This window comes from Daldinia caldariorum (assembly GCF_022478825.1).
Source record: "Daldinia caldariorum strain CBS 122874 unplaced genomic scaffold F4812scaffold_14, whole genome shotgun sequence".
NCBI lineage: Eukaryota > Fungi > Ascomycota > Sordariomycetes > Xylariales > Hypoxylaceae > Daldinia > Daldinia caldariorum.
Window position 1 is genome coordinate 320,560 of NW_025953050.1, and position 12,968 is coordinate 333,527.

At 51.1% G+C, this 12,968-nt stretch overlaps 5 protein-coding genes across 5 annotated transcripts; 2 read left to right on the top strand and 3 right to left on the bottom strand.

Annotated features, from left to right (window-relative positions):
- The first annotated feature begins 36 nt into the window (after window positions 1-36).
- Window positions 37-1,037, top strand: F4812DRAFT_105414 (uncharacterized protein). The gene has a single exon (XM_047929304.1). It carries the CDS (start codon window positions 145-147, stop codon window positions 994-996), a length of 852 nt encoding a protein of 283 aa, XP_047787972.1. The 5' UTR covers window positions 37-144; the 3' UTR covers window positions 997-1,037.
- F4812DRAFT_105429 (uncharacterized protein) lies at window positions 1,038-3,310 on the bottom strand. The gene has a single exon (XM_047929306.1). The coding sequence runs from the start codon at window positions 3,110-3,112 to the stop codon at window positions 1,079-1,081; it is 2,034 nt and encodes a 677-aa protein (XP_047787973.1). The 5' UTR covers window positions 3,113-3,310; the 3' UTR covers window positions 1,038-1,078.
- Window positions 3,311-3,579: 269 nt separating this feature from the next.
- F4812DRAFT_466132 (glycoside hydrolase family 18 protein) lies at window positions 3,580-5,786 on the top strand (the record flags this gene model as incomplete). The annotated part of the gene is made up of 7 exons (XM_047938522.1): window positions 3,580-3,785; window positions 3,880-4,750; window positions 4,842-5,024; window positions 5,082-5,118; window positions 5,175-5,474; window positions 5,532-5,698; window positions 5,739-5,786. The coding sequence occupies 7 exons, from the start codon at window positions 3,580-3,582 to the stop codon at window positions 5,784-5,786; spliced, it is 1,812 nt and encodes a 603-aa protein (XP_047787974.1).
- Window positions 5,787-8,533: 2,747 nt separating this feature from the next.
- F4812DRAFT_105423 (uncharacterized protein) lies at window positions 8,534-11,005 on the bottom strand. Its single transcript, XM_047929305.1, has 2 exons — window positions 10,782-11,005; window positions 8,534-10,638 (listed from the first exon to the last, which is right to left on the bottom strand). Exon 2 carries the CDS (start codon window positions 10,602-10,604, stop codon window positions 8,730-8,732), a length of 1,875 nt encoding a protein of 624 aa, XP_047787975.1. The 5' UTR covers window positions 10,605-10,638; window positions 10,782-11,005; the 3' UTR covers window positions 8,534-8,729.
- A 258-nt stretch (window positions 11,006-11,263) lies between these two features.
- Window positions 11,264-11,872, bottom strand: F4812DRAFT_461356 (acetyltransferase; the record flags this gene model as incomplete). Its single annotated transcript, XM_047937850.1, has 1 exon — window positions 11,264-11,872. The coding sequence occupies one exon, from the start codon at window positions 11,870-11,872 to the stop codon at window positions 11,264-11,266; it is 609 nt and encodes a 202-aa protein (XP_047787976.1).
- Between the last annotated feature and the right edge of the window lie 1,096 nt (window positions 11,873-12,968).

The following is a 12,968-nucleotide window of genomic DNA, read 5'->3' on the forward strand; positions in this document are numbered from 1 at the left end:
AAGAGGTAGGAAAGAAGAAGTAACTAACACAATTATAAAAGGTGAGGTTTGGAGTTTTTTTTGGAGTTTTTTTTTTGAAAAAAAAAAAAAAAAAAAACCCGCAAAAGAATCCTACTAGGTACCTGTACCTAACCTAAACCAACAATGTCTCTTCCTACTGAGCCCATTATCCTTACTGCTCTCTCATCCTACCGTACACACATCGGTACCCAGAACTATCGCGCCTCTTCGGCCATCATTCCAGATATTAAGGCAGCCGATCCTGAAGACCCGGAACTTTTTGACTCGGAAGAGGAGGTAGAAGAGCTTCGCCTGGAATTTACTCTGAACATTGTTGGAGCCAGCCATGATACACGCCCGCCGATCACTCATCCCTCGGATCTACTGACGCATTGGGACGCACTGGCGCCCCAGCTCGCCCTCGATGGAGCCGCGGTAGATCCCGACGCCTCCTGGCGCGACAAGATGAGAGATGTTTACAAGCAGGGAGTGCTACGAGGCCTCAACGAGCGGTGCACTGGTACCGTGACTACCTGGGAGTTCCCTAGCGATTTAGCTGTCGTTCTGCAGCATGTAGACAGCCTCGAAGGTCCTGGCTGGTATAAATATCGCGACAACCACAAGACTTTAATTTTCTTCGAGGGCTGGGTTCGCAATCGCGGAATGGGTGACTTGACGGAAGAGATCGTTCTAGAACAGGTTAGGACGGCTGGCGAGATCATCGAGCGGACGGTTGGACTCGAGGACGAGTATGAAATTGCTGGAGGCTGGGTCTGCAGTGAGAAGGGAAACGAGGCGACTTGCTACGTCGTGTACAGCCGACCGCAAGACGCAGATAGAGAGCAGCGTTGGTCGTGGCGCTACGTCGCTTCCCTGGGACAGTTCGGTACACACGTGTTTGAGAATATAGTCGAGCTGCTCGAGTGGTATCAATCTTACGAGGAGATTCCCGAGGTGGACTGGAGTGTCTCTGCCGAGGAAGTATTTCAGCCTTGAAATCTCACTGGCTCGTCCAACTGGATACCAGGTAATATTCCAATTCATCTACATGCTGGTAACTGTAACTATAGGCTATTTACTATTGACGCAACATCACCCGTAATCCATACAGAGCAAGCATCAATTGTACATCATCCCCATGTGGACGAGCAGCTCCCAGAACTGTATAGACTAGGACATGAATCCAACAAAAGAGGGCCGGAAATACAGACCTACCGCCTCCCGGTAAGCGACGGCCGGTCCGCTGCTTCACTAGCAGGAAAAAACTATGATATCCGAGAAACAATAACAACATTAGCCGTTCAACCCAGGCCCCCCATCTTTCTTGAACCCTGGAAAAAGCGAGTGGGGACAGTAAGAGTTCTAACCCCTCGCTGTAATAGCTCTGCCATCTGTAAAGGGACACATGGCCGCGAAGGATGGTGTATCCCTTTTGGAAAATCTCGATTAAGGGCCGAACAGTTCGCGGAAATCTTTTCTGCCAGGAATCTGAATCTATACTCCTAGGGTGCTCAAGTCTGCCTTCAATGGCCCAGAAGGTCGAAGCTGACTTGCTGACAAGGCGCGTGCACGAAGCCTCAAGCGCTCCCTTCATCTCAGCGTACACCGAATCGTCATGACTGGCGCCGTCTTGGCTCAGCCCAGTTGATCGGAATGTCGTGGCCAAGTGACAGTCTCTATGTGGATTATACAGACGAAAGCCATCATCTCTCGTCGGATCATAGTCAAGCACCCAGACTGTAGCGACCGATTTCTCGGCGTGGAAGCCGATGGGGAACCGATGGAATGGCTCTTGCTCATCAGCCCGTCCATCTTGGTCTGCGACATCAAGAGAGGCCGCCGTGCCTAGATACATGTGGTCTATGCGGCTGCGCAGGTAGACCAGAGCCATCAGTGAGAGATGGCTTTGCACGAAAGAGCGCTGCTCCCCGTCCAAATGCTCATCTCCAGGCGCATCGGTCTGTTCAAAGGCCCACGGGTACCGCCTGCCAATCGGATCTGAGAAGCAGGCTTCCATTGGCAGGTTACCTGTCTCTTCCACGGATGATGAGACGGTGCCATCATTTAGGCTGCCCCATAGAAATCCCGCGTTAGGCACGTACAAAGAAAGAGGTAGAAAGGGAATCAGGGCATACTCTGGAATATGCCTAGCATATCGCGCCAGGTCCAAAGCCTCCAGACTGACGGGTTCTTGAGGGCTTAGAGAACGACGGGTAGAAGCGTCTAGAAAGTGCAAGTTATGGTTTATTCCAGCGAATCCAGCTGATGTCTCGGAAAAAGGGCTCAATAAGCCGTACACTGCGACCAACAGCAACAGAGGCAAGCAAACAGTACGGAGAACGGCGAGCGCTAGTTTCCGCGCTAGCTGCGGCCCGTTGGAAGAGATTTTCGTTGAAGATATTGAGTAAAGATCCTGTGCAGTAACTGCAAGATATCCGAGGATCCAGTCAGCGGCATTACATCCTAGCATGCCCGCAAAGATGACCAGGATTTGGCGTGCCCAGCCAACTCGAGCACCACCTTTACCCCTGAAATTTAAGAGGGGCAGCAGGAGAAGACATGCGGCTACGGCCGCTGATGCCTCAAGTGGGTTAGCTTCATCAGTGCACATGTTCACGAGCCGTTGCCAAACCTGGAGGAATAGGACTGCACACGATGCAGTTGGTTCAATCCGCCACCAACCGCCAACATGCAGATTGGCCGTATGATATAGCACCATATATGTCGACGTCAGCCGGGCAGCTACGATAGTGGAGCGCAGCGCCTCATTAGGAACAACTACCGCGAAGAGGTATGATAGTGGAGGGAAGAGTTCCAACGTAAGCTGTCCCCCGGCTAGGAGCTCAGCGTTGACTCGATGCCGTCTTTTAACCTCGTCAATCGTTTTGCTGCCTGAGGTAGCTACTAGAAGGGTAAGGAAGCAGGAAGTGAGCGTTTGGAGGAATTTCCATCGGCGGCTTGGCCTAAGTGCGCGGTAGTCTTTGGGTGCCATCGCGAGGTCGTCGTTGAAACTCTGGTGGATGTCTTGGACTGCCGTTCGATCGAGAGCCATTTGGGGTCTAAAGAAAAGACGGCACAGATTTTCTGAGAGTCGAGACTCAGTCGCATACATGTAATGTTGATGAACTACTCACGCCACATCTTGCAAGATATATTGCTAACTCCCACGTTGTCATACGCCTCTGTTAGTCTGTTTAATCGGATCCGCTTATGACCCTGTATGTCACTACCAACACTTTGTTGGAAGTGCAAACCCATGAAGAAACACCAAAAAGATATGCTCATGTATTCAAATTAGCTAATTTTGATTTTTATCAACCGGGATTATTGGTGCGGGATGGGTAACTGTATGACTCTACAGATATGAACGGCACAGAGTGTTACCCAACATGATTCAATCGGCCATATTGGTAATGTTGGCCGGTGAGAACTGGCGGTTGGGCTGGAAGAAGTTAGTCATATCGACGAAGAAGCACCGATGAGGAGGATATAAAAGCGCTTGGAATAATGAGAGTTGGACGCAACGAAGATTGGAGTTTGCGAGCGACAAGAGACAAGTCAATGTTTGAATCAAGCATCATGAATTGGGTCCTACGGCTATTTGTATATCTTTGGCTTTGCTCCTACAGCCTCGCGCTTCCAGAGTTTCTGGGTGCTCCCGCTTACTTACCCGGTGTCCACAACCTTATCAAGAGAAACGACTGCAAGACCGAGACTGTTATTTCCGGCGATGGCTGTGGATCTCTCGCCAAACGTTGTGGCATTTCAGGGGCCGACTTTACAAAGTACAACCCAGACCCAAATCTCTGCTCGACTTTATAGATTGGGCAACGTGTCTGCTGTGTGAGCAACTTGTATAAAACAGAGCTATATTACAAGAGCTAATCTTGTCAATCAGTCTTCAGGAACACTTCCCGACATCCGGCCAAAGCCGGAGCCCAACGGGACTTGTGCCTCGTATACCGTAAAAGAAAATGATACCTGTTCCAGCATAGCAGCAGCCAACGGCCTCAAATCATCAGAAGTTGAAGATTTCAACAAGGTCAAAACGTGGGGCTTCTACAGCTGCGATAACCTCGGTCTCGGGGTCAAAATCTGTTTGAGCGATGGCGACGCACCGTTGCCGGCTCCCCAAAAAGACGCCATCTGTGGCCCTACGGTGCCTGGCACTAAACAGCCACCAACAGGAACCAATATAAGCGACTTAAACCCCTGTCCTCTCAATGCCTGCTGTAACATCTGGGGACAGTGTGGCATTACAGGCGATTTTTGCGTGCCAACTAAGGGCAAGTTTGGTAACCCCGGTACAGGGCCGACAGGCTCGAATGGCTGCGCATCTAGCTGTGGCCGCGAGATCGTCAACAATGACGGAACTCCAGGTTCTTTCATCTCAGTTGGATATTACGAGTCCTGGAATATGGATAGACCCTGTTTGACCATGAAATCTAAGTCGATCGCCAGCTTGAAGTATACACATGTGCACTGGGGGTTTGGAAAAATTGCACGAGACATGAGCGTCAGTATTGACGACACGCACAAGCAGTGGGACGACTTCAAAAAATTGAACGCCTCCGGAATCAAGGTAATTCTATCTCTTGGCGGCTGGGGAGACTCGACCGATCCCGCCACATATGACATTCTTCGGGCAACCATGAGTACAAATGGCCGGGAAACATTCACCAATAACGTAGCCAAATTTGCAAATGACGAAGGGTTGGATGGAATTGATATCGACTGGGAGTATCCGGGGGTAAGTTGCTAAATTCTCTGTCGACAACCCACGTCCTAACCTGGCCTACTTTCTCCATTTCGTCTTCTAGATTACTTATCTCAGTTAACAGGCACCCGACATTCCAGGAATTCCCCCTGGGCAGAAAGAAGACGGCGAAAATTATCTTGCTATGTTAAAAATGCTCAGGAGCAAGCTGGACAAGAGCAAGACTCTTTCTATCGCAGCGCCCGCTTCTTATTGGTATCTAAGGCCTTTCCCCATTTCTAACATGTCGGAGGTGGTCGATTACATTGTCTACATGACATACGACTTTCACGGCTAATGGGATGCAGGCAATAAATTCTCCCAGGAGAACTGCCCAGGAGGCAACTGCTTAAGAAGTCATGGTAATTCATTTCTACCTCTGTCATAAGCTACATCATGACTAACAAGTTTAAACAAGTCAACCTCACCGAAACTATGGATGCACTCTCCATGATCACAAAAGCCGGCGTTTCTACCAAGAAGGTGGTCGTGGGCGTGGCAAGCTACGCACGCTCCTTCAAGATGGCGGACCCAAACTGCTCGGGACCCATGTGCACATTTCTAGGCACCAACATCAGCTCTGAGGCCAAGCCCGGAAAGTGTACCCTTACTAAGGGCTACATCTCCAACGCAGAAATCAATAGCATCATGAGGGATAAGCCAGAAAGCAAGACTTGGCACGATGACCAGGTTGACGCAGATTTTATTATATATGACTGTGAGTAAAACCTTTGATCCTATATGTGATGTTTTGTTGACGGATATCGTGTACTAGCAACGGAGTGGGCTTCTTATATGACCGACGAAACCAAGCAGTCTCGTAGAGAACGTTGGAAAAACCTTAACTTTGCTGGGACCGTCGGCTGGGCGCTCGATCTGCAGGAATTTTCCGAAGACGAAGGCTGTCCAGCAGGAACATGCGATTCGCCAGACACGCTCTATGTAGGCCCTGAGATTTTTACGGATAAGAACCCGACTATAGAATGTAATCCGCCGTGTCAACTTATCTTACCCCCATTCATCCTCCTAGAACCAACCACAATCACATTTCCGCCCATGACCACATCGCTTGAAGTTGCGTGGACCGAAACGACTGTCGTCACCGGCGAAAATAACGAAGTGACTACGAAGTCTTCCATTTCGCGGATCGTGCAAACTACGACAATAACTATTCCTCCCTTGACTACTACTGCTATCGATTTTTGGAATAAGCCTCTCGAATCGGGAAGCAACTCTACACTAATATGGTTGACGTGGAGCCTTTTACCGCCACCATTCGTTATCACAAACGACCCCAATCCGGAACATCAGTCAAATGTATCACATCCTACGGTGACCAGGACCATTTACCCGCCACCGTGGCCTTACTCTGGTTCGGCCTCTGGCTCACAGACTACATCTACCACACTCATCATCATACATGGCTCTTCAACACTTCACCAATCAGTCGCCGTCGCAACCCAGACGGGAGAACCCGGTCCAAAATGCCATTCGAACTGTGGGAATACGTGCAAAGTGTTTTGTAACGCCCCGTGTCTGCCTATCTTCTGTCCTCCAGGCGGAGGCGACCCCTCACACAACGACTTCCAAGATCCTTCGGACCCCAGCCCCCCTCCCGGTCCGCCTCCCGGCTCGAACCCCAACCCAGTAGGCAGCGGCAGCGATGTTTGCGAGCCGGAGGTCAAAACAAACACAGGGCTATGCTCCAACGGCAACTTTCCCGTTTGGGACCCTTCATCCATGACGGTGCGCTGCGATCTTTCTGGCGAGGACGCCGATGCTCAGAAGACGGAATGCCAGAAAGAGGTTGACAACAATTTGGAAAATTCCAAGGGAAATGCTGATCAGTCGTTTCAATGCTGTTCGAACCCCGCTGCAGCAGGTCTCAAAGGCAACGCAAAAGCCCTGCTGGCGCCCGCATGTCCGCCACCGCGAAATTACCGACAGAACCCGCCGGCAGACAGACGGCAAAGCCACGCAACCTTCACGTGTGACTATGCCAAATGGCCCAACGTATACGCCAACGCGCGGTCTGCCATCATGAAACGCGGCAAGACAGACATACTGACTTACTCGGTCGGAAACAGCGTACACGCCAACGACATATGGTATAATAGCAAGGTGCGATCCGCGACCTTTGGCTGGACGCTCGACGGCTGCGAGGTCGAAGAGTACCCATTCGCCTCTGGTGACCCGATCCGCGACCCGAATCCGAAGCCGAATAGCAAGGCAAAGAACTACAGAAAATGGGATCAAGAGCGCGTCCTCCGTCTCATTCCGGCAACCGAGAACGGCGCTCATGGAAACGCCTTGGCTGAATTTTTCCGCGAGCACGGCGATAGAAACACGAAAAACGCCGACGGCCTTATATTCTCCATGGCGTTTGCAAATCACCCCACTGGCACCAGCGACGACGATTTCTACCTCGGCAGCGACACGACACATAACATATGTGCTGAACCGTACGGCAATGCCTTCCTCCTCGTGAACGGTGCTGCTAACATGGCTCCCGGCGAAAGGTCCTACGATCCCTGGTGGGACAATCATCTCTTCACTAAGACCATTAGCTATTTCACTAACAAAGCGGGAACGGCTACGCACAGCGTAGTGACGGCAACCGTCAGCGAGTACTGTCGGTACCCGTCGCCGGGTCACAAAAAGTACCAGAATGGACGGTGGGAAGTGGCGAATCCGGCTAATGCACAAGACAGGAAGCAAGGAAACAATTATTACAAGTGCGATAATTACCCAGGATACACAGGGCCAGACGGGCTCCCGCCGACCGAGCGTCATCGCGCGGTAGACGCGGAAGTCAAAGAGGAGTCACCTCTGCAGCCCGTCAATATCAACGGCACTAGCTTAAGCGTGTCCAGGAACACCGGCGTCGTCGCCGCCGCCGCCAATACATCATCACCATTATCTCAAGCCCTGGGTTCCAATATCGGAAGGAAAAGCCTGCGTTTCCCCAGGGCGATCGCTCCGGGACTTGGCAGTTTTCTGGACCCGAGTGCGTGGTTCTATCTATGCGACGCCGAGGATGACGCTGTCGACACGTGCGCTAAGTCTTACTCCTGTGGAACGGATCCGTCCGGCGATGGGCTTGACGACGACGGCAGCTGGGGCGACTCGCCACCCGGTTCTTCCGTCCCACCTCTGACTTCCGCTCCGCCTCCTGCGTCATCTTCTCCACCAGTCTGTAAACATTGGCAGGCCATGTTCGCATTTGTAAGTTTGCTCCGATTTCCCGCGAAACTGGTAATAGGGGGCGGCACGGTATGATATGATTACTAACTATCTCTCTCTAATTCGAATAGGACGATGACTGCTCGCTCATGAGCGGTGATATGATCGGCTCCAGGACCCACTCCTGCTGGAAGGAGCCGCAGGACTCGTCGCACCACGAGCCGACGTGCTTTTGGGCTACGGTCGTCTGTCCGGACCTGAAGATCTGCGCATACGCTAAGGACGACTGCACCGGGAATTTTGTCTCGGCCGTCTCGAGCAGCACGGGTCCGTTCACGTTGTCCGGTGGCAAGGCGATTAAATCCGCTCGGGTTGTGAAGGGCACTGATAGTTGTTGAGTTGGGCTCGGGGTAGAGAATAGCATCGCATTTACGGCTTTGGTTTAAGCCGACTGGGTGCGTCCTATATTATAACTTAGTCGAATATTCACATATCGACAATCGCTGATTTATCAACTGCTGAAATATTGATGCTGGTCGTATTGCCTTTCTTCTGCTCTAGCAACCTTTGCAAGGGATTTCATTATCGGTCTTGTATGCTTAAATCCCTCTCGAGTTAAATCAAACCAAAAAGAACCGTACTCCTAGCTAATCTCCATGATAAATCTAACTATGCACCTAACGCTGGTATAAAAGATGCCGTTTAAACCCGTGATCTATCTATCTAGGTAGATACCTAATCTATTGCTACAGTCATAGCTTCCTGTACCTAGGTAAGTTAACTAGCCGCTTCAAACAAGAACGAATTCCCGAGTCTCTATATTCCGATCATGGAGCAGCGCGAACACGTCGAAATCGTAGAGAAAACAGTCCCCGACGAGCTCGTGAGTCCCATCGTTATTAGCCCCCCTGGCTCTCAAGACAAACGGGTACGTGCCGCCGGGGATGAAGACCACCTCGTCACCCTCTCTCGCGCCGCCAGGCGCGAGACCCATCGATCCCTCGTCCGTGGTGAAGAATCTACGTCCGTAGCAAGTCGTTTCCATTCGGCGGGCATACCTGCTCACGCGCCAATCATCAGCGTCATTTCCGTTCTTCTCCGCGGACGTCGCGTCAGCGCCTTCCAACACACCCGCCCCGCGCCGCCCGTACCACGCGTGGAAATGATCCGCCGACATCGGTGGCCTAGGCTTCCGGATATACGGGGCGTCGTCCGTGTCCACCAGCAGATCGGCGCTGTCGTCCCCGACGAGCGTCTCGGCAAAGGCGTCGACGACGGCCTGCGGGAAGCGCTTGTAGCTCAGGCCCAGCGCGAGGGTTTCCCACTGGGCCAGGACGGCGCGGAACTCGTCGCCGCCGGGCGCGGCCGCCGCTCCGAGCTCCTTTCCTATCCTAGCGATCCTCTCCACGGGCCGTCCGCGGACGGCCAGGGCGCCGTCGGGCCGGAACCCGAAGCCCGGGAGCAGCCGCATGGGGTAGTGGATGGAGTACGTGGCCGATTGGCTGAAGACCCGCGGCAACGTACCTACCGGGTCGACGACGCTGTAGTCGGGAACCCACGACGGGAGGCCGTCGACGCGTTTCTCCTGCGATCCGAGCCAGTGCAGGGCTCCGAGGGTCTGGCTCGACGCGATGGCCCTCTGCGTGAAGATCCGGAAGAGATGGGCTGGGTCCTGCGCATAGTCGATGGGAATATCGAAGTGCACTTCCGTGTCTAGCACCAAGGCGCTGAAAACCTTATCCCTGGGATCGTGAGCGCGACAGTGCCGGCTCACGAGAAACACGTGGCTCAGCGGCACCGGATCCACGCTTTTGGAGAGCGCCCAGAGCTGGCGTAAATGCGTCCGGGGATCCGGCCCATGGAGCGGGTGATAGTAATCCCCAGGCCCGAGAAAGCTGTCGCATTTCACGAAGTCCAGCCACTCGCATTCATCGCGACCGCACAGGATAGTGGCGCTATCGGTCAGAGCAAGTTCCTGGGCGGATTGCGCTCGGTAAAACCACGACCGGCGGCACAGGCGACGGTAGGCGTCGAGTGTTTCGCCCCGGTACCGACACCAGTTGATGTGTGTGTGCTCGCGACAGCACTTGTTGAGATGCTCGAACACGAGGTGGGATTCATCCGCAGCGTCTCCGATCCACGCGAGCAGGCCCGTCGCGTTTCGGTATATGCCTCTTAAGTACGAGGGCTGCAGAACGTTGCTCCTCCTCTCCGTCTTCTCATCAGCAGCAGCAGCAGCAGCAACTTCCCGACTTTTCTTATTAAGTTTGTGGTTGTTGATGCAGATAGCATCGAGCCAAAGGAGCCTTGGCCGATCTTCCAGCCTGACCCTCCGAAGCGCGAGGTAGACCTCGGCCGGGACGTCGAAATTCCCGCCGTTTAGAGAGATCTGGACATGCGGCGGCCGGGTCTCGCTCTGCCAGTCGCAGGAGAGAAGCTCATATGGTCGGGGATGGTCGCTGGCGTTCACATGCACGAGCTTGCATCTTATTGGGTCCTGAGGTCGAGACGATTCGAGTTCTAGAAGTGTTATGGCGTCATCTCTTAAGGGATTATCATTATTATTATCATAGTGGAACTGACGAGTCCCCGTCTCCTCGGCCCAGGGTACATTTATTTCATCGGGAAAGCTAGCGGGACCGCTAGTAGAATTTGCTCCCGCCATCCCGCGCTTTTTTTTTTCTTTGAGGCTGAGTTTACTTGATACAGCCGGCGTTAGTGTGAAAATGTAAATGTTGCTAGGTTAAAGTTTTCAGTTCCGATCTCAATGACGAATTTGTCGATTTCGTCGTATTGCCTCGGGAAGTTAATCTTTTTAATTTTTCTTGTGCCAGGTACTTACGTATGCGATAGCTTCTATGTTGGAAATACGACTCATGCGCTGTTATTTTGCCAATACTTATTTGTAACCGTGATGACTTGTCTTGTTTGTGATGTTGTGCGGGGAAAATATGTAGTTTGACCCCTGAAGCCTCGTGAGAAATATTCACGTGACAATTGACATTTGACCTTCAGTGAACTTTCATCTAAATTGTGATTGTGATTGTGATGCCGATGGTGATTACTGGTCTATTGCGTCTTATTGCGATAGTCTCCTGTAAAATTTTATCGTCGCTTATTTTGGCGTTGTCGTTTGGCCATGGTGATGCTGCCCCCAAAACGCCCCCTTTCCTTTAGTGATATATGCTGTAAATGAAAATGTCCGCCAGATTACCACAGCCTCTTTTATGTACCAACGCATCCCATCTATGTATGCAAGCCCCCCGTTCTATCTATTAGCATCTCTATGCTAGAGGTCCTTAGACTATAGGTAGCTGGGTAAAATCATAAAGCTTTTACCAGTACCCAATCTGTCTGAATGCAAGTCCCGGTAGCGAATTCCACTTCGCCTACCTTTGAGTAGCCCAACCTCAGGTACAGTCGCTGCGCGCTCTTGTTATTCTCCCAGACGGTAAGCCACAGCTGCTTGAAGCCTTCCGACCTGGCTTTCTCCTCGACTACGGCGATGAGTTTGCTCCCGATACCCTTGCCGTGGGCTGCGGTATCTACGTAAAGCCTCCGCAGCTCGGCGTGTGAGGAGGGATCTCCCTTTAAAGATGGATCCGTAAGACCACGAACGAGCTGTACGAACCCTAGAATGGCGCCCGTTCCGTCGCGGGCGACCAATGTGCTGATCTTGTTCTCGGGCGCGCTTATAATATCAGCCTCGACAGCTTCAGGCGAGTACGTCTCAGCTAGAAAATCTGCCAAGTCATTTTCTGGGACGGAAAAACCGAATGTTGCCGAGAAAGTGTTGGCGCCGATTAGAGCAATTGCTGCGGCATCAGAGGCGACCGCATCGCCGATGGTTACCTCGTGCGTCTGTTTCAGTTGAATCGTCTGCTTCACTTGGATCTCCGTGGTTGTAACAACTGATTCCGTTTTCGTGGACATGATGCAAATAGGAGGCGTGACAAATGATAGGTAATAATGAACCAAAGGAACGAGAAGAAAAACCGAAACTATCCGACGAGTATTCTATAATGAAACACTTGACAATGATCTGAATTGGGAAGGAAATAGGGTGTCTTGGGGGTATCTTATATTTTACCGATCGAATTTGAATTTAGCTCCGGTTGGTGATGTATCTACCTAACATTGTATGTAGTAGTAATAGTAGTCCGGTTTTCGGGTCTACCGAGGCTCCATCTTCCCTATATTTTTACCATATATAGTATAGTGTAAGGTATAGTTGGCCCATACTAACTAAGAGATAGGTACCTCGTCGCATCGACATGTGCGCGCCCTGCGACTTGTCAACATGACCTAATTCGGAAAAACAAAGTGATAATTTTGGATCCCACGTGTGGGTAATAGACGGGTAGACGTCTTTAAAATAGCGACGAAAAAAAAAAGAAAAAGAAAAAATACTTCGAAATGACTCAACAATGCAACACATCTTATGCTCGCATATCCATCGGCTTATTTTATAATAATAAAAAATATGGTGTCTCGCGCGGAAGACTACCTAGGTACCTACTGTTCATCCATCTTATAGAATACCATCTTGGCGCGCATCGACGTAACTTTGGATAATTGAGCTCTTGTCAGTGGACGACTTTTAGAAAGATAGGTACCTAAGGTAAGTAACGTTAGATTAAAAGGTGCTTAAAATATTAACATGTCGCAATGCAATATTTTTACCGATGAGGCTATTTAAATTTCACCTTTTTTTTTCATTGCGTGAATGGCGGTATTGATGTTGTAGAGTTGAAATTTTAAAATCGACGTCACATTCTAGTGAGATTTCAAACGGAAACACCGGCCACACCACTATCTAATGTACATGGCCCTGATAGGCTAATCAAGTACTTTGTAGAGGCAGGAGGGGCTGAGAGGGGAGTTTTACACGTGATCTCGCGCCTATGCCCCCTAATTTTTTAGGTACAATAGGAGGTACCTACTCTCTTCACTGTCCTAGCGCTCACTAACTTTTTCAACCAATAACCAATACCTCTGTTACGTTCCGTTCGCAACAGCATTCTTCACT

Excerpts from the sequence above, each read along its gene's own strand:
- F4812DRAFT_105414 (XM_047929304.1), top strand. The coding sequence starts at position 145 with ATGTCTCTTCCTACTGAGCCCATTATCCTTACTGCTCTCTCATCCTAC.
- F4812DRAFT_105429 (XM_047929306.1), bottom strand. The coding sequence starts at position 3,112 with ATGTATGCGACTGAGTCTCGACTCTCAGAAAATCTGTGCCGTCTTTTC.
- F4812DRAFT_105423 (XM_047929305.1), bottom strand. The coding sequence starts at position 10,604 with ATGGCGGGAGCAAATTCTACTAGCGGTCCCGCTAGCTTTCCCGATGAA.